We start from the raw sequence: 25,229 nt of genomic DNA on the forward strand, positions 1-25,229 counted from the left end.
TATGGAGTGACATATTTTTCTAACACATTTTTTTATGAAGTAACTTATTTTGTTGTTTATTTTTTAGGATGTTTCTAGGTTTCGAAATTGTGTCAACAAATTTGTTGTCATCGGTGAGTTGATTCAACATTATGTCGAACTCGCTGATTTTTGACATGTAACCACAATCATGTTTTGCTGTGAATATCTTAGGCAATCTCCTACAGGCGGTGATGATGTTTCCGGACCCTCAAATTCTCAAACATCTAGGGTGAATCATCAACGTGGGTTAGGGTCACGCGTATGTAAACACATATTAATATTAATAACAATTGATTTGATTTTGACTTTTATCTAAAATATACATTATTTTTTTAACACACATAGGTGTCAGACCAATTGATGTCTCCTTAAACCTAACACACAGGCGCCAATTGGATTGACAACACTAGATGTATAAGTCAATTCAATTGGCGTCACCTCTTTAACTTAGAGAGCAGACGCCGATTCATCTGACAGTAGTTCTTCAAAATGGAATAGTTTGAAAATAAATCTGAAAAATGAGTTATTTTAAATTTTTTTTAAATGGATTATTTGAATATAAAATTCAATAAGTAACCTATAAGAAAAATAATTATGATTAAATTTCAGTAAATATAAAATAACTTTAAATGAGACAATACACGTCCATTAAACTCAACTTCATCTTTGAACTAACTTTTGAAAAGTGATCCAAGCACATTTAAGATAGACAAACTATCTAATAAATAATCAAAATACATGAATTTAGTGTATGCATGAATTATGAATTGTCAGTTTAATATGCTTTTTTATACTTTTAATCAATCGTAACTTTTGAAATCATAAAAAAAATGACGTTAATCATAATTACTTTTAAAATCTCAAATATGACTTTTCACTAACATTATATAAAAAATTAAACACTTTTACTGACTGTTGTAACACATACATTTACATTTCTTAAATTACTTTTACCTTTCACAAAAAATGAACTGTCATTCAAAGTAAGCTTGAAATTGATGTCTATGCAATGTAGGACTCAGTCTCACTACAGAAAACTAGTAAATGACAGAAAAATAGATGTATAAAACTCCTTGTGCAAATATCTTTCGTAGAATAGATAGATAGATGTGACAGAGTGATTCTATTGAAGCATTTTATTTGTGACAATCATATTATTGATACATTTCATTTAGTGTATAGCATTGACACTAACACTTGTTATTCTATTTCTGCTTAACCAAATTGATGCTGAAATCCCAGAGTTTCTTTGCCAAATCAACATCCTTCCCATGTGGTGTTGTCTTGTACACATTACTGTCTGAAAAATATTCACCACTTACTCCCTTCACTTGTGGGTGCAATGCTACATAGCATGTTGTAGCTGCTCCCTGGACAACATTAATATACAACCTTAGAATGGTTCAGCATTAAATACTACAGGAAACCCACTTGTTTGTGGATTGTTCATTGGCAGTAATTTTACAATAAATGTTTTTAACAACCAAAAATTCTCTGATAACATAATATCTCTGACATTTATAACCATATACTGATTTATAACTAACCTGCTGAACATTTTTCAACACAAGTTTCCCAATCACATTTATTAGACCTGCACAAAACAAACAGATACAGAAACTAAGCTACTGTCATTGTCGGCATATTAAAAAGAAAGCTAAATTTAAAGATTCGTGACTTGATGTAGCAATTCAGTGCTATAAATAAATTACAATGGCTATTTCTGAGTGGTCTGTGAAAATGTGCCTCGCAATATACTTAAAATATTGAAGTTTGTTCTTCATCGTGTGTGTTCTCACTCAATATCCAAGAACTAAGTGCAGGATATAACACTTAAAGAAAAAATGTGTTTATTGCATTGTGAAATCCATCAAAAGTTATAAAATAGAATTAAAATGAAATAAACAAGAAACTTATCTTCCCCATAATGGTTGATAATGCAGAATGCATTGTTTAGTATACCAAATCCCATGACTTAAATAATTCCTTGATAAACAAGTCAAAGTAAATATTTTATTTTTTGGTTTCACGGGTTCCCTCCACTGAAAGTAATCATGTTCAAGACATGGCCAGCCACTAAATGTGAGCACTAAAAGTGAATTTACATGAATAAGAACCTCCACTGAATAAAAGTGAACTTACATGAATAACACAATGTGGTACTTACCGTTCACTGCACTGTTATGACGGAAAAGGTTGGTGACAATTGTTCCTGGATGAAGAGAATTTGCAGTAATATTCACACCATCTTCCTGATCATGATGCAGACATAATAAGCAATATTTTACCATTCAAAATAAAATCAAGACTTTGTTTGGTTAAACGACTTACTTGAGTGAGTTTATCGCACAAGCGCAGCGCTTCTCATATAAGTGCTTATGCATATGCTATTTCTATAACGAAAGATAAAATAAAAGCTATTTTCATATAAGCTATCTTGGAGAGCTTATGAAAATAAGCTGAAAACAACTTATGGACATGTCATAAGTTGTTTTCAGAAACTCTCTCAAACAGTCTCACACATGCTTATGTTAGTAGTTAAGCTCAAATATCAGTTTCTTAGTCAACTCATAAAAAGCTAATGAGACAATGAAAAGAACACCGACCTAAGGACATCCTCTTTTTAATTAAAGTGAGACACAATAAGTTATATTGAACTATGGTAAAAACACACCAATTATGAACTACTAAACCATATGGCATGTAAATAACACCACTATACAGTAGAAGTAAGTGCACCTTGAGATGTTTTGTAAGTTGGTTGGCATGTAAAACGTTAGCAAGCTTGGATTGCCCATATGCACGCCAGTTGTTATAACTGTACAAAGGGATAACATTTTCAAGTTTAATTCTTCATGCAACTAAGGCGAGCCAACTGTTTTAACTCTAATCAAGGAAGCCAACATAAGCATGTGGTATTACCTTGATTGGTCATTGATTTTGTCAAAACGGATTCCTTCGGGATATGCGAACCTGTGAGCCTCTGAGGCAACATTAACAATTCTTCCTTCTTTTTTACTTTCACGTGTCGTTTTCTTCATAGTATCCAACAAAAGATTTGTCAAAAGAAAATGCCCTGCATAGTTAAAATAACTCATAATTAGAATCAAAAGGATTGCTTCTTCTCAGGAAATGGATTTAAAGAAACAGTAAAATCTCACAAAAAAGAAGAAAATAAAAAGTAAAATAATTACTTGATGTTTTATATAAGTTGATTAAGACAGATCATAAGTGTAAATTGCACATAAATTTCATCTTCCAATGATTTACAAACCACTTCTCCAATGTAGAAAGAGAGGTTTCAAATTTGCATGTTGTATATAAACTATTAGTTTCTGTAAAACACATGGCCCACACTCTGTATAAACTAATGTGAGTGAGTGGCAAAGTGCTCTATCCCTTCCCCACTTTAATGCTGGAAAGTTCTTGAATAATTCATATTATAAGAAGAATAAAACACTAGTAAATTGAATTCATGTTACTGCTACTCATGAAAAGAATTTCCAAAAGGAAAAACTTACAGTTGATTGGATCTTACTTGTGAGCAATGTTGTCAGAATCGACATCTTACATAAGATTTACCACATACCTATGTGATTGGTGGCAAACTGTAGTTCAATGTTGTCTTTGGACAGCTTGAAAGGGCATGCCATAATTCCTGCATTATTTCTTACAATTATAAACAAACAAACAAGAAAATATTAGTACTAATGTTTTGATTTGAATGATTATGATTAAGAAAGCACAATTGGAAGTTGGTACATAGACACTAGTACATACATAACACACACATATTGAGACAGAATGAGTAACTAACAACTTCAATTAAAACCTAAAATAAACAGTAAAAAACAAATCTGATAAATTATATGACCAATGAGATGAATCTCTTTTTCTTACATCAAGATGTTCAGTGGACGGCCAGAGGAATTAAACTCGGATGCAAATTTCTTGACAGAGTCCAATGAGCTGAGATCTAACTCTATGGCATCAACTTTAGCCGAGGGAATGTCCTTGAGTATTGTATCTTTGACATCCTTAGCAGCAACCATATTTCTCACACCCATAATCACATGAGCACCGCGCAAAGCAAGCACACGAGTAGTCTCGGCGCCAATGCCACTCGATGCTCCTGTTACCACAAAGTATACATACAACATACAAATAGTTATACATTCCACGAATTCCTCATTAATAATTCGTTGTAGCATTCACGATAGTTGTTTCGGAAGTAAACCTTCTATTCAATCCCTAAACTTTTACTATTCTCTCTTCTATTTGGTCCTTGAACTATAAAAATATAACAAGTAAGCCCCCAGACTATTATTAATCCATCAAACTAGTCACCCAATTGTTTAAAAAAATAGGATAGAGAATGAGAGTTTATGGACTAATTTGATGTAATACGAAGTTAAAATCAAAACTAACCCAATTATGGAGTTTTGGATCTTGATCCAAAAAAGTTTCTAAAAATTCCTCCTAAAAACCTATGCATACATGGAAATCAAAACTTGTATTCAACCTAAGGATATGCAAGAAAATTATAAAAAAAAAAGATTACTACTGTATAAGATTAATAAGGTCAAAAACTTTACAGCGAGACTATGCAATAGAAAAATAATTTAGGTATGAACAAAATTTGCATTAACATGTACGTATAAACAATGATATTTTGAATCAAACAGGAGCAGCAGCATATACTGGAATGATTCACGCTAAAGAAGAAGAAGAAAAGTTAACTGTTTGCATGGAGAGATTACGTTTTGGGGAAATAATTAGGAAAGTAAGAAAATATTGAGAAATAAAGAAGAAAGAAAAAAAGGAAGAGTAAGAAAGGATGAACCAGTAACAATGGCGGTGAGGCCAGTTGCATCGATTCCATGAGTGACTTGTTCAGCAGTTGAAGAACCAGAAAATCCAGAAACCCCTTTCTTGCTGCTGAATGGCCACATGGTGATGATGATGATGATGATGCAGTGGATGAAACTGAAGTGACGCTACGCTAGATATCTGAATGGTTGAAATATGATGAATTTCTCAATACAATTATTTTGCTATTTATTGAAAAAAAGTTATTAGAGGGAAAATTGCATTATGTGAAAAATTAAATGTTATTTTCGTTAAATTTAATTCCGTTGAAAACTGCATTAAATATTTTAGCCAATTTAGGCAAAATATAAATAAAATCAGTTCATTTGTTTTTATTAGCAAAAATATTTGGATTTTTAGTGGTTTTTTATGTGTTTAAAACAAGTAAAATAATAACTTTATTTTGACAATAAGATAAATACGCTTTTATTAAAGAAATTGCCTTTTTTTAAAATATATATATATATATATATATATATATATATATATATATATATATATATATATATATATATATATATATATGTGTGTGTGTGTGTTAATTCGTGTCTTAGAAACATAATTTAAAAAATAAATGAAAATAATATTTTAAAATTAATATATTAATTTTAATAAAAATATATAATTAATTTTTTAATTAATTTTTTTAATATAAATTAAATGGATTTTGTATATTATGTCTAATGGATATGACACTAGTTATTTATTTATTATATCGAAAAAATTAAATATGAAAAAATGTTGTTCAATAATTTGGATCATTTAAATCAAACTTCATTTTTTTATTACAACTTTTAATTATTTTTTGAAATATTTATTATAAATAAAAGTTAAATAAAAAAGTAAATAAAATTTTTCTTTTATATATTATTATATGTAAACAAAAAATATCTCCAAGAAATATATATATATATATATATATATATATATATATATATATATATATATATATATATATATATATATTATATATATATATTATATATATATATATATATATATATATATATATATATATATATATATATATATATATATATATATATATATAATACTACAATTATTATAAGTATCCTTCCTGCATGTGCTTTATCATTTTAGAAGTAGTATTTTAATTTTTCCCCCAAAATAACTTTTCAAAAAAAATGCGTTAGAACTGGCGAATTCATTTTGTAACAAGAGGAGGTGCCAACACCAATGACGCATGCTTTAGAAGCATTACATGGTGGCGCCAGGGGAGCTGACACCTATGCTTGGCCTTTGGTGTATGCGTCAATTCATCTGGCGCATACACCTTATTATTTTTTAATTTTAATTTTTTTTTAATTTTTTTAATAAATAATGAAATATAATATTAAAAAAAATTATTCATGATATAATAAAAGTTACATGGGTTTGACAAAACTTTAATGACCGGACCGATCGAAACGCCCCCTTGTTCCACATCCAGGTGCGTTAGTTTGTCTTTGAGATCTTCCACGATTTTCCTGAGGTGTTTGGAGTCTTTGCGTGCTGACCTGATCCAACGATGGCTGGTGTGAAGGTCCGGTGGAAGTTCTGGCGGTATTTGATAGATGTGTCATCATTTGTTCCAAATAGTCGGGGGGCTCTGGCCAACGACGCTTCCGTAATGTAGTTCGGAGCCCATGCTGTCGTAGTTGAGTCGATGTGGTTGGGTGAATTGTGGACGGTATAGTTGCCCGAATTGGGACATTGAATCGTTTCGAAAACGAAGTAATGGTTCCTGGGGTGTACTATAGTTAAACAATGGTTGGGTGTTTTGGTGATGAGATGTTTGGATGGTCATTAGTGGGGGGCTACGATGAAGTGACTCATATGAACCATCTAGGCTATAGACGATTGTGGTTGATGTGTATGGTTGTTAGTGGGTAGGGTTTGATTCTTGGTTTTGTGGTTGGGTGAGTGACATGAATTGGTTGCAAAGTTGGGTGTTTGGTTGTTGGGTGTATGTGGTAGGTTGATGTGAGGTTGGTTATTGGGTTTAGGTGGTTTGACATTGGTGTTGGACGGAGACTTGTTGTTGGGTGTATGATGACAAAGCTAGTTGGCATGGATCAATCAAATACCGTGACTCAGACATAAATTGTTGCATTGTTACCGACCTAAACCATGTCATATATTGTTGAGTTGGTCTAGCACCATGAACAACTGATTCGTTTAAGATGTGTTGACGTTGATTCCTCCAATGACGACACATCTCTTTTGTGAAGTCTCTCCAGTCAGAATAATCCCATTGGAAATCAACTATTTTTTTATGCCAATCTCCCTAACACGTCGGAGGTTCTTGAATCTGTTGCTGCATACCGAACTACAGTTTTACCCGGTCACTCTGGTGCATCTCCACAGTAGTGAACCGGATAATTGGTGTCTTTGTTGTCCAAACTGCAGAATCATCATGGTTAACCTGATGATCAAGACCCAAATATGGCCTCCAGATAAACTATACAACAATACAACACAATTAGATGATAAATAAATTGATAAGTATGTTTAAATTAAAATTGAGTTGCGTATGAGTATTACCTCGTCTGGTCCAATGTGATCCAATAGATTGCGGTAGACTACTATAACGTGTTTCATACACCTATTATAGTTCATCCCTCTAACTGACCACCTAGATCATAAACAATTGATAAATATTATGTATAGTTAATATTAATATAAAGTCTAATTAATCATATGGTAAAGTTTTAAACTTACTTTGTTGCAAACGGGAATATGAATGACTTCTCGTTTACCGGCGCGATCGACGACATTCTTGACCAATCCCATGCTTGTAGCAAATACGCACATGAATAAAAAGTACAAGTATTTTTTTTGGCATTTTTACACATTGCACTATATAGATGGGGCAACACAGCTGAACCCCAACTATAAGTGCTTACCTTATTAATGTTGCGTAACAACGGTAAATACATAATATTTACTATATTACCAGTACTTTCTAGAAATAAAATAGGTCCAGTTCACACATGCATCCTCGTACCGGAAGAGGAGTGATTCTTGGGAGATTGGATCCATGAGTCCAGTTCACACATGCATGCTCACAAACCCAATGCAAGACCATCAGAAACTTAGCTCTCAGCTAATATGCGATGAAATATTGTTTGTCATTGGCAACAATCCGTCGTTAAAGGTGAGTACAATAATCTCGCATATTGTAGCACAATACCACTACAATCCATCATATATGAAGACTTGGATAGCTAGGATAGAGGTTGGTGCGACTGCGGAAAGTTCCAAGCCTTTCGTATGCCCTACTCCCATGTCATTGCGGCATGTTCAAAGGTTCGAAGGGATCCATCCTACTTATTATTTGACGTTTACAAAGTCATCAGTCTATCAAATGTTTACAAAATTAGTTTTTTCGTAGTGGCAAAAGAGGATTACCGGCCAGAATATCAAGGGGACATCGTCTGGCACAACGAAGTTATGCGAAGGAAGAAACAGGGTTGCTCAAACAACACTCGTATTCTAACTGAAATGGATACGACGAACAAAATGGTTAGATTATGTAGTTCATGCCTTCAGTCAGGTCACAATCGTACTAACTGTCCTAGTGTTTGAATGAGCACAACAAGATAAATTCACATGTACCTCTGTTCAATATATGAAAAACTAAATTTATTTCATATTATAAGTTTGTGAGGAAATACCATTACATAAACAATAACACAAACAACTAAAACAATTAAAATACAATAACTAAGCGATTACAACCATCAATTTTTTTTTGAACATGTAATGCATCATCCTATGAACGTCTCTATCAGTCTTAATATTCACCCACTCACGCACTTCTCCATTTTGGTTGAACGTGGACACAATTCGTTGGATTCTTCTAATCCTTTCACCATCTCCAAAATTTCTCCATCTAACCAACTGTTCAACGTCCGATTAAGACGTTCAAACGAATTTATATTCCAAAGTCGAATCTTTATCGGAGACACAATGACGGAAAAAATTAAATCGGCATTTCGCTTGTGAAGGTGTCGGACATGGTTAAAACTCAAAAACTTGAAGAAGAGTGAAGTTGAATGAAAGAAAATGTGGTTGTAGGATAAAAGTTGTGTAAAAAATATGGCTGAAGGGTATTTATAGAAGGAGTAAGAAAATGCATGCGCCAAAGGGTCAGGCGCCACACATGTCAACACATGTAGGCGCCAAAAGCATTGGCGCATGCACATGCAACTACATGCATGCGCTTGCTCCCTTGGCGCCACCATGTAATGCTTCTAAAGCACGCGTCAGTGGTGTTGGAGCCTCCTCTTGTTACAAAATGGGTGCGCCAGTTCTTCTGACGCGTCTTTTTTGAAAGGTGGTTATTTTGGAGAAAAAAATTGAAAAATTGATTTTTTTGATTTTTTTTAAAATAGTGGTTATTTTAAAAAATAATTCATTAAAAATAAAATAAATAAAAATGAAATAATTTCTTAAAATAAATTATCTTTTTTTTTCAATTATGTGTAAGTGGAAAAATTCACAGACCACTATATGAAATTAAAACATCATCATATCAGATGTTCTTATGTTTCTCACATTATTCACAACTTTCAATGAGAAATTGTGGAGCTGTCAGTTGCCTTTGATTACAATAAGAACTTAGTTGCATAATATATATAACCGTAGTTTTTACTCGTTATGAGTCAATGATTAAAACACTTTATGCCCATATCAATTAGGTTTTAGAGAAATTTTTACTCAAATACCTTACTTTTTCAAAAAAAAAAACTCAAAAAAACTCACTTTTTAGATTAATTCTCAAACTACCTCACTTTGAAGAGGTGGCGCCAGATGAATGGACGTCTGCTCTTTAAGTTAAAGAGACGACGCCAATTGGATTGACTTATGCACATGGTACTGCCAATCCAATTGGCGTCCATGTGTAAAAAAGGAGAGGAGACGCCAATTATTCTGACGTCTCTGTGTATTGCATAATTTTTTTTCTCTATAAATAGAGGTGTTGTGTGATTCATTTTTTCACATCTCTTTTCATTATATTTCAAACATGGTTCGTCTTCGTCGCCGCTATGGAAAAGTGATTTATTCGAGAGACAAGCCTCCGATGGAGATGCTCTTCTGGAACATCTGTCGTTTCGAGCAACTACATAAGGAGTTGGTTCGTTGGGTAGACGGAAACATACCTAAAGGCGAAAAAATTAGAAGTATTGAGAGACTTGATGCCTTACGTGGATGGGTGCGAGTAAAAAATGATAAGGATACTAGGGAAGTGATGTTTGGACCAAATGATATCAATTTGATTGTTGTAATCAATTAGAAATGTTATTTTTAAATGTTGTGGTTGTCGTTCAAAAAGTCAATTGTTGACCAAAAGTCAACTATTGTAAAAATGGTCATATTTGAATGAATCAAGACCTAAGAACCAAAATGGCCAATGATTAGGACATATCCAACGATTCATGGACCAAACACCAATGAAAATGACATGGAATAGACTAAGTGATGAACTTGATGAATACCTAATCATGGATCAATGGACATGACCATAACTTGGATGAACAATGTCAAGCATGAAACAAAAACTCTAGCAAGGCCCAAGATGTACAATGAACTAGGTCATAATCAAAGATTCATGGACCAAACAACAATGGAAATGCGAATGGCATGAATGACATTGGCTAGATAAAATAGGTTAGGCATGCACTAAGCAAAATATGAACATGTAAGGCCATGAAGTGAATGCTAAACAGACCAAAGAAACCTCCATAATAGACCATGAACAAGTGGGTCTTGAATGGATCTTGACTAGGCAAGTGAAGCATACAAAATGGATGATGCAACAACCATATGCCTATCAAACACCGCAACAATCATTTCATCATTTCCTCGACGCATCATTCACATCAATGTCTCCCTTCAATCGTCCTGGTCTCCCTCCAATAACTCAAACACAACCCAACTACTCTGGCATGGGTCACGAACTCAGCTATAGCGATAGCGCTTCATTGCATACATAGGACTACGCGAATTTATCTGAATATCTTAGGCAATCTCCTGCAGGTGGTGGTGATGTTCCTGGACCCTCAAATCCTCAAACATCTGGGGTGAATCATCAACGTGGGTTAGGGACACACGTTTGGGTAGATAGGGGATGTGGTACCGGAGGTCGCTTAAGTCATCCTGGCCAACGACATTAGTCTTTATGGTATTCATTTATAAATGCATATTAATATTAATATCAATTGGTCTGATTTCGACTTTTATCTAAAATGTACATTATTTTTCAAAAAAAATTACACAACACACATAGGTGTCAGACCAATTGGCGTCTCCTTTAAAACCTAACACACAGACGCCAATTGGATTGACAACACTAGATGTATAAGTCAATTCAATTGGCACCACCTCTTTAACGTAGAGAGCGGCACAAATTCATCTGACACCACATCTTCAAAGTGGGGTATTTTAAAAATTAATCTGAAATGTGGATTATTTTTGAAAAAATAGATTATTTGAGTAAAAAAATTGATTTTAAATATTCAATTTTTAATTAAAAAAATACTTAACCAATAAAAAAAATTATTTATGCACATCTATCAAAATCACAATTAATCTATTTTTTCACAAATTAAATAACAATTGATTATAACCCACAAAATATTAGATAAATCTAAAATCATGTTTAATATTTTTTTTTTATCATTAATCAAATTAAATAATATGTTAATAAATAGTTATTTTAAAATGCTTTTAATTATTCTATTTATTTTTCACAACACTTACAAATAGATGTACTTTTATATCTACGTGGAGATTAGATGCGAGCCTTTTTCTCATCATGTACTACTAATAACTCTCATTTCTTTTTTTTATAAATAAATTGTTCAATATGCCAATTCACTTTTAGTTGTAAAGTCCCTCCCTAATAATTTCTCTTTAAATTGAGGGTGCAATATGCATGAACCTTTCTACATCCTTATCCAATTTTGTATAGAATTTGACGGGAGAATACCACGGAAGAGATATACTTATCAAAAATAAATGGATCATCTATAATCTGTGGAATTTATTTTCATCCTCACTCGCCGCACTTACAAATGGATCTTTCTACGTGCTCCAAAGTCAATTTTTCCATCATTCCCCCAAAAAAGTAGCAAAATAAAAAAAGTATATAGGAAAAGTCATTAATATATATATATATATATAAGTTTTAGTTGTATTTTATAGTATTTTATTTTTTATATTAGCGAAATATTTACTCAACTAATCTTTTTTTTAAAAATTCTAAAATAATCTACTTTTCAGATTAATTCTCAAACTACCCCTCTTCACACTCTGAAGAGGTGACGTCAAAGTGCTATCACTCCAGTTTCAGTATCGCCACATTCACGCCAGAATTCCCTTATCGCCATTGAAATTGAATCAAAAGCTTTAAGTTTTTTCCCAATTCCATGTCTACCTCTCGTCTCTGCACCAACTGCAGCAACACCTCTCTTTTCCGCGATGATGACACTGGGGGATTGTTCTGTTCCTCCTGCGGCGCCGTTCAACCCTTCGATCAATACGAATCCTTCACCGGCGGCATCAACGGTCCACAAGGCACCTTCGTCCACATCGGAACCTCGGGTTCAGGTAACTTTTACTCTTACAAAGACAGAAAATTATTATCCGCGCGTAATTCCATTGAAGAATTCACTAATAGGTTAGGGTTATGTTCCAAAACTATTGAAATTAAATCCATGATTTCTGATATCACCGACGGTGAATTCGGTCAAGGGAACTGGTTTCAAGTTTTGATAGGCGCGTGCTGTTATGTCGTTATGCGAAAGGGTGATCGTCCTTTACCTATGGCGGAAATCGCTAATGCTCTTGCTTGTGATGTTTATGAGCTTGGAAAAATGATTCTTAGGGTTATGGATTTTTTGGATTTGAGAGGAAATGATTTTCCTGAGTTTGATATTGTGTATTCGTTGGAAAGGACTATTAATAGCTCTTGTTGTTTTGATGATGTTGATAGGAGTTTGATTGATAAAATGAAGAAACAGGGGGTGTTTTTGTTGCAGTGTGCTGTGAAGTTGTTTTTGAGTACCGGCCGTAGGCCGCTTCCTTTGGTAGTTGCTATTTTGGTTTTGGTTGCTGAGATTAACCAGGTTGAAATTCGAATGGAGGATTTGGCGAAGGAGGTTCATGTCGTTGTTTCCACTTGTAGAACTAGATATAAAGAGCTTCTTGAGACGCTTGTAAAAATTGCACAAGTGTTGCCTTGGGGAAAAGATATAACTAAGAAAAATATTGTTAAGAATGCTCCTTTTGTAATTCAGTATATGGAGAAGAAGTCTATGTCAAAGCCTGTTGAGAAGAGGAAGAATCTTGATCAGACTAGGTTTGATTTGGAAGATGTGGTTGCCGAGTGCTTAACACAAGAGAATGGATATGAGTATGGGGTTGATGGATTAGTTTCCCGTAAAGATTCTCAGTATCTTTTATTGCAAAGTAATGCGGATAGAGAAGGCATCAGGGATGTTGATACGCTGCAGATTTCACCTGAATGTTTATCACTGATGTATGAGAAGTTTTTAAATGAGAATCGTAGTGCCATGTCTTCAAGGAGTGCGAATGTTCAGAAACGGAGAAGGGTAGAATTTGATTTTCATGAGTGTAGGGAGTGGTGGGATGGAGAATCAGAACTGAGCAGAAAGCTTATACTGAGAAAGTTACTAGAGAAGGATATTGGTGTGGAAACCATGCCACCGTCATTTGTTAATGGTCAATTGAAATGTAAAATAAGGCGAGAGAGGATCGATGCTGCAAGGAAGCGGATAAAAAGAATAACTCATCCATTACATGCTGATCTCGATGATACTGTACCTCTTGGCATTTTAGATAGCACTTGCACTGAGAGAAGGAAGAAGAGAAGAGGAGTGGTAGTTGATGGTATTGATTGGGAAGACTTGATTATTGAGACACTTATTCTTCATCAAGTAAAGGAAGAAGAAATTGAGAAGGGGCATTACAATACTTTACTAGGCCTACATGTGTTTAACTCCGGCGTTGTATAAGAGAGGTTTAAGGTATAAAGACATTACATTGGAGGTTTCAGATTTACTCTCATTTTAATGATCTAGTGAATAGTGATATTTTCTGATTTACCACAATCTTATGATAGAGCAGATATTTTCATGCTGCAAGTTTTGTACTCAAACTTTTTATTTTATTCATTTGTAATGCAAGTTACTAACAGTTCATTTTCCTTTTCCCCTCTTTGTCATATTTATGCATTTCTATTGTAACTTAACTCTGTAAAAAAGATGTTTCTAGAGTTTGATAAACTAAATCTACAAGTATTATTCCATTAAATTAAGAGTGCAGACCAGATTTGACATAACCAAAAAGAGGTATGATTCTTGAATTTTATGCTGAGTGAATTTTGTTCTAGATTTTGTATTTTCCTTCTTATAGTTTTTCTTATACTTTGTTTAAGTTTGTGTTTCAGTTATGTGTTAGAACTTATGTTTTGGGCTATATAACTGACGAGGTCTAGAAGTAACTCTGACATCCTCTTTTGAACACAAAATCAAAATTTATCCTCTTTAAAAATGAAAATGAAGCTCTAATTGGTTTAAGAACAGTATCAGTAGGAAAGTTGGTTATGGTCTCCACACCTCTTTTTGTGTTGATCCGTAGGTAGGGAATACACCTCTTAAATTCAGATTCTCCAGAATTTTTAGTATCTCAGTAAAAATATTGTTTAGTCTGTGAGATTGGTTTTGAGATTTTGAGAAGAAGATCGTTCTTTGTCCATGAGTAGCATGGCATATTAACCATTCAATATTTTGAATCGTGTTTCCTTCGTAGAGAAATGGAGTGTCACGTGGTACGACCATAAAACTTGAAAATGATATTTTGTTCCAAGGCTTGAAGTGAAAATAATATTTTGTTCCAAGAAGTTTAGAGATTTAAATTTCACCTCGTATAGTTATTCTGACCATATGCCCTTTGTTTTTTTTAGTTTTTTCTTAATGTTATAAAGGATTTTTTTTAGTTTTTTCTTAATGTTATAGAGGACGATTTTGTTGGAAGATTCGACTTGAATATTAACCCTATCTATGGAATGGAGGATTCAAAAAAGGTATGACATGAATATGCAAATTTATTACACTTATCACATTTTTTAACAATGTTTGAGTTGCGACTTAACAAGGTCTAATTTAGAGATTTGGCCGCTTAAGTATGAAGAACACATAGACCTTAATGGAGGAGTCGCACACTAAATCCAGTCACAACACCCATCTCACATGTTGGAATCAATCCAATAATCTTTCGTATTTTAAGCCATATAGCCCTATTTATTAGAAGTGGTTCTTACCGTCGTCCATATACTTTGGTGGGGTTTTACGCTACACCAAACAACGATTAATTATATATAATTATATAACTGTAGTGTAATATGCCTTTTTGCTAGTCATTAATGGACATAGACATGTGAACAGATTCCAGGATGCATTTGATCCATTTACAAAAGTAGTACTGAAGCCAAATTTCTAGAGCACAATGAGGAGGTAATCACAACTAAGTGTGTCAAAGGCCTTTGAAATGTCTACCTTTATGGAAATATTTCCTCAAAAAGTTTTCTTGTGAAGAAGGTAAGCCACCCATGAGGTTAAAAGGTTTCAGTCTCCTATATTCCTACCATGGATGAATGCTTTTTGCTCTTGAGAAATGATTTGAGGAAGTACATGTGTCAACCTGTCTTCCAGGATCTTAGTGATGATTTTGTGCTTGTAGTTGGCCAAAGCAATTGCCCTAAACTGATCTATCTTGTCTCCACCTTGGGTCTTGGGAATGAGGACCAAAGTGTTGAAGTTATAGTTGGGTAGAATCTAAGTTTCTTTAAATAATTGAAGTGTTGTCTTGTAGACATCTTCTTTAATAATGCTCTAATATGTCTGATAGAATATAGGGACAAACCCATCAGGCCTGATTCACTATCCTTTTTTAGACTAAAAACAACATTGTGAACCTCCTCCATTAAAGGCATCATTGTCAACAGATTATTTTCCTGCTCAGTGACAACATTTGGAATGACCTTATCCACCAAACCATGATCCTGCAAAATAGAAACTCTGTTAAATAAATGTTTGAAGTGATCAGCCACATGGTTAGCAATCTCCTCTTTGTTTGTGAGAAGATGGTCCTCCACTCAGTGACAATGGATTATCTTTATTGCATTTTCTATCCTTGACATCCTATGGAAGAATTTAGTATTTATGTCTCCCTTAGAGTGTCATTTAACCCTTTCCTTGTCTCTTCAAAAAAAATTCCGCAGAGTTTAGAGCAGAGTCCATTTTGCACTGAGCTTCCTTTTCTTGGTCTGCAAGAGAGTCACAATGGCCTCTAGAGGCAATGGTATCCTGAATCATCTGGAGCTTGCTCTTAGACTGCTCAACATTATCTTGGATATTTCCAAAAGATTCTTTATTCAAGATTTTTAATTTTGTCTTAAGGATTTGAAGTTTCATGTTTAAAGTGTACATTGGGCACCCACAAACCCTGGTAGACCAGGAATCCTTGATAAGATATAAGCAGCCAGGATGAGAAATTCACATCTGGAGGAACCTGGATTGAGAAAAGAACTTTGTGTCATTGCAATCAAAGTCAAGCAGGATAGGATAATGATATGATTTTGTTTTGAAAAAAATTCAACAAGATATGATGATGCAGACATGTATCCATTTTTTTATTACAGATAGATCTGTCCAACCTCTTCTAAGTATTGGCTCCACCTTTCCTACCATAAGACCAGGTGACCAAAGCCCCAGAGGTTGGTAAATGGAGCAGGTGATTAGAGTCAGACCAATGAGCAAATTCTTCCATTCGGTCCCTAGTTGGTTGATGAGAGCCACAATATTCTTCCTATATACAGGTGGAGGAGTGTGCCATTTGAGACAGAAGGAGGAGCAATCCACTGATTGCTGAAGGATTGATTGGGATTAGCATTCTGCCAAGGATACATGAAGTGTGATTGGGGTACAGGCTAAATAGCTGGACTCCTCCACTGATTTGTAGGTGCAGTTTGAGGAGATAGACGAAAATAGCACACTTGTGCATCATGTCCCATTTTAGAGCAAATTTGGCATTGAATGCGTGTTCTGCAACCAGATCGACCGCCTCCTCGAGAGTGAAAACCTCTGCCACCATGATTACTTCGTGAACCATCAAATTGAGGTACAATCTCTGGATCTGAAGCTGGTAATTGTACACCTGAAGTTGTGGATACAATAGAGTGAGAAGCAGGAGTAACAATACCTTGAGTGAGATTAACTGAAACAGCATCATGAACAGGCGTGTGAGGTGCTCGATCCAAGCGTGCTTCATGTGAGAGCATCAACAATCAACTCACACGGTTGATCACGATATTGAATAATTGAGGTTAGGGCTTGATAATCTGGAGGTAAACCTTCAACAATCGCTTCCAAGTGATCTCTGTGCGAAACTGGATCACCAACAGATTCGAGAATGTCAACAATTTGTTGAATTCGACCTAAGTACTGAGCGATGGTGTGTTCACCTTTCACCATGCTGCGAAGCTCATAACACAAATGTCGTGATGTCGCATGGATTTGAGTTCTTTGAAATTGATTGATGACAGACCAAACATTGTGCACATGAACGCATTTCACCACGCGGGGGAGAACCGAGTCGAAGAGCACAGTCAAAAGCCATGTAAAGAGGAGTGAATCCTTCTGATGCCATTGCAGATACGTCGGACTTTCCGTATCGGAGGCGCAATCCTCAGTCGAGAGAAACCGCGGCGCAATCGAAGGAATCACAAAATGACGATGCAACTTGTGAATTCGAATGATGCCTTCCACTCGCTACTTCCACTAAAGAAAGTTCGTGTTGTCGAGTTTGTGTTGATTTGTTGTGTGAATGTTTTGAAAGCATTCTTCAACAAAGAAGCTTCAACATATTTTAAAGAATTTCCACTGTGCGATGGAGAAGACTCAGAATTCTAAGGGGAAGTCATGGTTATGGTAGATCACATGCTCATGATACCATATTAGGCTCATGATACCATATTAGAAAAAGACAAAGGAAGCATAATTTAGAGAAAAGATTGAATCAGTTATATTGAATGTAATTGAATTAAAGTTCTGTTGCTACATCATTCAGTATTTATAGAGATACTGATACATGAGATGTATCAGCTCAGCATAGTGTTTGTTACAATCTAACAAACTCTTTTCTAACTAACTCGTCAAGAGTAAGAGTAGTAACTCTACTGTACTCTAATACAAGTGGTGAGTCCAACCACAATAACATTACATTCTTCTCATTCTAGAATGAGAGAGATTACTTGAGATGCTCACTGTTTGGAATGCCATACAAACGAGTAAAGAAGAGGACGAACGAAGAGAACGAAATTGGAGAAGGAAGGAGAAAACGAATCAACGCAAACCAGAAATTGGAGAAGGAAGAAGAAATCACAGGGATGCTCAGTATGATAATGATGAAGTTGTTGTTATGTTCTTTGTTTTTCTTTTAAGTATTAATGATATAACATACAATTAATGCATAAATAAACTGTAATTTAGCCTAATTTTTTTTTTATCATTGAAGGAACTAAGATATAGCTTAAATAAACTTGCACATGTTATTATCATCAAAGTAAATCATGAAAGAGTTGCATAAATATAATATACATGTCATTGTAGGACCAGTTGTAGTAGTGTAAGAAACTCAGAGTAAATTTCATTGAGTTTCACAATGGGAGATCCTCTTTTAATAATATCTGTTCTTACCCAATTCTTTTGAGAAAGCTATGGTTTTAATACATTTCAGACATAGACAATGAATGTCATTATAACACTTTGTTATTCTATTTCTCCTCAATCAAACTAATGCTAAAATCCCAGAGTTTCTTAGCCAAATCAGCATCCTTCCCTTGTGAGGTTGTTTTGCACACATTACTGTCTGAAAAATACTCACCACTAACTCCCTTCACTTGTGGATGCAATGCTACATAGCATGTTGTAGCTGCTCCCTACATTTAGATAGGAGAAAGTGACCATGCAACTAATTACTAAGTAAAAAAATTAAATACAAGAAACTCTCTAGGTTTAGTTAATGGTCCCTTTTTGGGTACTATATCAAGAAAAATATGTACATCATTTATTGAAAGGGTGAATTCATAATAAATGTTTTTTAACAACCAATATTTATGAGTTAAAAAAAACAAACAATACATGTCCCTCACATTTACAAATCATAGGTCATGTTTATTGACATACCTGCTGAGCATTTTTCATCACAAGTCTGCCAACCGCATTTACTATACCTGCAAAGTCACAACACAAATCAATGACAGATAGATGAATGAGAGCTTGTCTCACTGTAAAATCCACACACACACAAAAATTCTTTAGGACAAATGACATGAAGCTAAAATGAAGCAACCAAGAAAGATAGTGCGACATGACGGTAGATAATGAACAATAATTCAGAATGCCACATCACAGTACTTGTATAGTTCCTAGACAAAACATGTTCTACATAAATACTACAATATAACAGTTACCGTTGATTGCACTGGTATGACGATAAAGATTGGTCACAATGGCTCCTGGATGAAGAGAATTTGCAATGATATTCACCCCATCATCCTGATCAAGATGTAACAAGTAATGTTATATAAATCATGTGGCAAAACAAAAGGACACTTTTACTCGCAAAACAAAGAAAAAAGGCCACCAATAAAAGGGAGGGAGGGTGAGAAAGTAAACAGAATGTTTCTATGATTACAGTTGCAAAAAAGGGTTGCAAAGTTTGTGTCTGTTTCAGAGACCCGAATGGAGAGACTAAAACACAAACAACTAAAACATTTTCCAATATGTCCTGTTTGGATAAACAACCGGACTTGCAGCTTATATCATAAAGTTTTATCATGATAAGCTCTTCTGTATAAGTTATTTTTATAGCGCAGTTAAATTGTTTTTGTATAAGATATAAGCTGTTTTCATAAACTACTTTGGAGAGCTTATAAAAATAAGCTGAAAACAGCTTATGATAAACTGTTTCCATAAGTTCTCAAAACTAGTTTTACATGTGCTTATGCCAATAAATAAGCTCAAATAAATCGATCCATAGAGACCCTGGGTGGAATTGGAATAGAAGAGAAACTTTCTATAAATGACCAGCAAGATAAAGGGACTATAAGTGTGAAGACAAATGCTGTAAAAAACAAGCAATTATAAATCAAATTATGTCATTCACTATGTTCACACTGCAGAAGAAAATTGTTTGACCCAGTATAAATCTGCAAATCTAATGCTACAGTACTTCTAAAAATAATAAAAATAGAATCGGTGACATTGGAATCAAGGTTGAAATATGCAAGGGCATCCATTTATTAATAATCAGCCAGAAGTTACAATAATGAAAGATGATAACACTAACTTAAAATGCTTTCCAATGGCCAAATAAAATGTTGCACTATGGTTTAGAAAACACTATCAATAAACTATTTCACTAGATAACATGTCAATTACACAGGGTACAGGAGAAAGCAACATACTTTGAGACGTTTTGCTAGCTCATTGGCATGTAAAATGTTAGCAAGCTTTGACTGTCCATATGCACGCCAGCTGTTGTAACTGTATACAAGGAAGCAAACAAAATTAAATAGGAATTAAATTTTTTTCGTCGACAAATACTACAAAAATACAAATTCCTCTTAGTTCTTCATGCATCTAAGGCGATACAACTGTGTCAACTGTAAACAAGGAATTGAACATAAATATATACATAACACCTCTCCTTTCAACAAGATTCACAAGTCCAGTGTTGGTTGTCGTTAGGAACCAGTAATAAATACTGTGCAAGTGGTGGAAATTTAAGAGAGATTTCAAGAGGTGAAAAGAAGTAACTAGTTTTTTAAGTGAAGCTACTTGAAAATTGATAATTAATATTCACTATGTTATCAACAAAATCATATCAGCTGGTTTTTTGTGTCGAAAGTTTAAACTAGCATCTTCTCCAAGACTCACAGCAAACCAAAAGTACATATTACAAACTTCATAATGAACTATATTTTCTTTTCAAATTCAAATCTATACTAACATTGATTATCCAAGAAAATAAAATTGAAAATTGAAGTTCCCATTATAACTACTCTCTCACACACAAAATAAACTCCTCTTCCATTTTTAAAAAACTTCAAGCACATCTCATCATGATTTGAAATGAGGTTACTTATTACCTTGATTGTTCATTGATTTTGTCAAAACGGATTCCTTCAGAATATGCAAATTTGTGAGCCTCTGAGGAGACATTAACAATTCTTCCTTCTTTGTTACTTTCATGTGCTGTTTTCTTCATAGTGTCCAACAAAAGATGTGTCAAGAGAAAATGACCTATAAACAGAATGATCACATCTTCTCAATCTAAGCATAAAAAGAATCAGTAAAACATAACCTGGCAAATAATTGATGTTTTAAAACTAACAAAAAGTTAGTAAAGCCGATGTTATGTCTCACTATCAGTCATGAAATGTAAGAATCAAACATGTTTCCCACATACCTAAGTGGTTTGTGGCAAATTGTTGTTCAATGTTGTCCTTGGACAGCATGAAAGGGCACGCCATAACTCCCGCATTGTTTCTGACATTACAAATAAATAAACAAGAAAACATTACTACTTCTGATTTCCCAACATCATTCTCTTTTTTAAAGACAAAACACTAAGGACCTGTTTGGATAAACAGCTTATTTGCAGTTTATAGCACAAGTGCTTATTAAAATAAGTGTTTATGAATAAGCTCACATAAGCTATATTTATAACAAAAGATAAAATAAATCTAAATTATTTTTATATATGTTATAAGTTGTTTTCATTAGCTATTTTAAAGAATTTATAAAAATAAGTTCAAAAAAATATATGAAAAATGCCATAAGCTGTTTTGATTAAGTCTCCTATACGGTGTCTCAAAACCTATGGTAGTAGATAAACTCAAAAAAGTCCACCCAAGCAGACACTAATTTGAGATGAAAAAGAGACTAATTTGACACGAAAAAATACAACAAATTTGTTTGAAACTTTAAATTAAGTTAAAGGGCTTGATACTCATGATACATACAGTTTAACCTAAATAAAATTTGATATTGGTATCAAATCAATTCATTTTCTTACATCAAGATGTTCAATGGGAGACCAGAGGAAATAAATTCTGATGCAAATTTCTTAACAGATGCCATTGAACTAAGATCTAACTCCATGACATCAATTTTCGCCGAGGGAATCTCCTTAAGTATTGCTTCTTTGACATCTCTGGCAGCAGCTATATTTCTAATGGCCATAATCACATGAACACCATGTAAAGCAAGAACACGCGTAGTCTCAACACCAATACCACTAGATGCTCCTATCATAACAATAATCTTGATTATGCAAATTTCAACAGCAATAATCTTGAACTAAATTATATAGAGTTAACTACAAAGAGCATTAGTTCAATTTAGGGTTTCGATCTTCATAAAAAAAGCTTCTAAATGCATAAACTATTAAGAAAGGAGAAAAAAAGTTGAGATGATGAACCAGTGACAATGGCAGTGAAGCCAGATGCATCGATTCCATGAGTAACTTGCTCAGCAGTGGAACTCCATGAAAATCCAGAAACCCCTTTTTTGCTGAATGGCCACATAGTGATTATGTGGATAATCTCTCTTTCTCCGTCACAATTTCCAGAAATTTACGCTCTAATTGGGTATTATCACATGATTTCATCCAACTAAGTATAAAATACTATAGTTATTTAATTAAGTTTTGGGTCAACTTGATATTTAGGAAAAAAAAAATCAATATTATTTGTTTTATTTGAATTTATGGAAAATGAAATGGTATAAAGTAAAATATAATTAAAATTTTTATTTGAAAAAACACAACGGTGAAAACCAGAATTTAAACGAGTTATATTCAATATAACGATATTAATTTTTTTACTAAAATATGTATTTATTTATTTTTACCGTTGGTGGTTTTATAAAACATACTAAAAAGACATTATTTTATTTCCACAATGTGATTTTATGTTTTACTCCTAGCATGTCCAAAAAAAGGATGAATAAAAAAAATGGGACAAGGTGGATATGTAAAAGTTCAAAAAAACTGGACGAGACGTGTACAAGTCTAAAGAAAATCATATATATAAATTTAGATGGTTTAAAAATAACATATATAAATAAAGTTGAAATACACAATATAATAGTATGAAGTAAAATAAAATACAATTCATAATGAATCCAAAATATAACTATTATATAATATTGCACTACTACGTTGTCGGACTACATCTCATTTGTCTCCTCTGCCTCATCGGGCTCCTCAGTCTTCAATACCTCTGCCCTCTGACGTTGTCTCTGGTACATCAATGTCTCTCGTGTCTCCGTCAAGATGGCAGATACATTTGTCAATGCTTGTTTACGCAATCTCCATTATGCGATGACATCTAGGCAAGTCATCATCAGCATGATCTAACTGTATTTGCTCCTCCTATAGTATCTCTTGATGAGCTAGCCTCAGTGGATCTCTTGGAGCAGCTTGCACCATATACGAACGTGACACCCTGAAGAATCACCTGATGTACTCGTCGACGTAGCTCTAGTCGCTCTCAGCTATGATACTTTGTGCCTCCTCCAGTACTATATGACTCTTATAATCATCAAACATGGCATCCATATGTCTACGTGTGAAAGCAAGAGGAGAAGAAACAACAGGGTGTTTGGGAATGATCTGTGTAGCCGAACTGCCGCATCACGCGCTCGGACAGATGAGGAGGAGTGAAACGTGATCTGCAAGCCAACCATCCCGAGTAGCACTATATCGTCAAATGGTTGCGCCTCACGGTGATCGACATAGTTGTTGAAGTGCATGTCCTCGACAACCAATCAGTCAAGATACACTCTGAACGACTCTATCGCTTGGAACCTTCTGAGCAAGGCAAATGCAGTAACAGGCGGTATATCCTCAGTGTAAGTCGGTAAACCCGCACAGTAGGAGATGCGCGGGAAGTGTTGGAGGATCCAAGCCTGAAAAGTTTGGAACACACGAATAATCATTAATGAAGTTGTAAAGATAAAATGAAAAGGACACAAAAACATTAAAAGACCAATAAATATTATTTTCAGTAGTGTGATGTTGCATGTGATCTGCTTCGTCTTCCACTTATAGCCATTTAATAAATTCGAGTACAAGTAGACCAAACAAGCGGCCCCTAGTTGTACTCATGGATTTGCTTGAAATCCTCGAAGTACCGTAGGTAGACGACATGTATATAAGTTACATTTTTGTCCATAAAAATCGCAGTGTCAACCAAATATAACAAGTATGCTTTCATAGCATACACTCTATGGAGTCTTACCTGTTCATCGTCACCTTTAATCTGTTGTGCTCTCTAGATTATATATATATATATATATATATATATATATATATATATATATATATATATATATATATATATATATATATAATATAAGGAATTCAAACCTAACATGAGCCACAATGATTTTTTCAAACTCCCTTATGACAATTTCTAGGTCAACTCTCAAATAGTCTACCATCAACTTCAGTGTCTCGTCTTTGCTAATCCTCTCATGATCTTGAAGTTTCCCCTTGATCGGAAGATGCAACAAACATGACACATCGTCGAGTGTGATAGACATTTCACCAAGCGGGGGATGAAATGACGAGATATCAGTGTGTCATCTCTCCATAAATGCATTAAGCATCATGTGGTTGACTGTGATATAACCGGTCATGCACAAATCCTCCATCCCATATAGGGACAAAGATGCCTAAAACCAATCCTCATTCGGTTGAGGCAGACTAGTAATCTTCCGTCCATGGTTAATAAACTTCATGGAATCAGTCATGCAGAAAAATAAATCAATGTTAGAAACTTGTAATATAATAATGAACATAAATTAAAAAGAATGAATCAATTTAATGTTACCTCTTTGTCCCAGATATGTCTGGAAATATGGTCTGGGTACATAGGTAGTATTGACAACTCTACATGACCTCCTCCAAATGTCTGAGGTGAATCTGTCTCATCATCCTCAACAGCCTCACCATTCAGAGGTCGCACTGACTCGACAGCATCGTCAGCAGGAGGTGGCACTAACTCAAAAGCATCAGTCGTCGGAGGTGACACTGGTGCCTCCGGTGCCATTGGTGACTCGGGTACCTCTGACGTCTAAATATGTGAAACCTAATGTCTGTTGGAGGATGGAGGAAGTGATGCGTCGATAGGTGAAATTCGTCTCCTACAGGAAGAAGAGGATGGAGAAGCATGAATTCCA

The 25,229-nt window shown here is 34.3% G+C and overlaps 3 protein-coding genes across 5 annotated transcripts; 1 reads left to right on the top strand and 2 right to left on the bottom strand.

Moving 5' to 3' along the window:
* Positions 1-1,083: 1,083 nt before the first annotated feature.
* On the bottom strand, positions 1,084-5,054 carry LOC127091576 (short-chain dehydrogenase TIC 32, chloroplastic). Of its 2 annotated transcripts, none has more exons than NM_001426950.1 (8): positions 4,865-5,051; positions 3,922-4,153; positions 3,611-3,690; positions 2,944-3,097; positions 2,761-2,839; positions 2,189-2,273; positions 1,569-1,615; positions 1,084-1,391 (listed from the first exon to the last, which is right to left on the bottom strand). In NM_001426950.1, exons 1-8 carry the CDS (start codon positions 4,971-4,973, stop codon positions 1,227-1,229), a joined length of 951 nt encoding a protein of 316 aa, NP_001413879.1. In that variant the 5' UTR covers positions 4,974-5,051; the 3' UTR covers positions 1,084-1,226. The 2 variants fall into 2 exon arrangements, with proteins under 2 accessions (NP_001413879.1, XP_050886205.1); XM_051030248.1 differs by having other exon boundaries at positions 1,095-1,391; positions 2,185-2,273; positions 4,865-5,054.
* A 7,138-nt stretch (positions 5,055-12,192) lies between these two features.
* On the top strand, positions 12,193-14,128 carry LOC127091575 (plant-specific TFIIB-related protein PTF2). Its single transcript, XM_051030246.1, has one exon. The coding sequence runs from the start codon at positions 12,324-12,326 to the stop codon at positions 13,929-13,931; it is 1,608 nt and encodes a 535-aa protein (XP_050886203.1). The 5' UTR covers positions 12,193-12,323; the 3' UTR covers positions 13,932-14,128.
* A 4,379-nt stretch (positions 14,129-18,507) lies between these two features.
* Positions 18,508-22,678, bottom strand: LOC127091577 (short-chain dehydrogenase TIC 32, chloroplastic-like). Of its 2 annotated transcripts, none has more exons than XM_051030249.1 (8): positions 22,465-22,678; positions 22,060-22,291; positions 21,451-21,530; positions 21,131-21,284; positions 20,447-20,525; positions 19,451-19,535; positions 19,164-19,210; positions 18,508-18,916 (listed from the first exon to the last, which is right to left on the bottom strand). In XM_051030249.1, exons 1-8 carry the CDS (start codon positions 22,568-22,570, stop codon positions 18,752-18,754), a joined length of 948 nt encoding a protein of 315 aa, XP_050886206.1. In that variant the 5' UTR covers positions 22,571-22,678; the 3' UTR covers positions 18,508-18,751. The 2 variants fall into 2 exon arrangements, with proteins under 2 accessions (XP_050886206.1, XP_050886207.1); XM_051030250.1 differs by having other exon boundaries at positions 19,164-19,204; positions 19,426-19,535.
* Between the last annotated feature and the right edge of the window lie 2,551 nt (positions 22,679-25,229).

Source organism: Lathyrus oleraceus, chromosome 6 (assembly GCF_024323335.1).
Source record: "Lathyrus oleraceus cultivar Zhongwan6 chromosome 6, CAAS_Psat_ZW6_1.0, whole genome shotgun sequence".
In the NCBI taxonomy this organism is placed as follows: domain Eukaryota; kingdom Viridiplantae; phylum Streptophyta; class Magnoliopsida; order Fabales; family Fabaceae; genus Lathyrus; species Lathyrus oleraceus.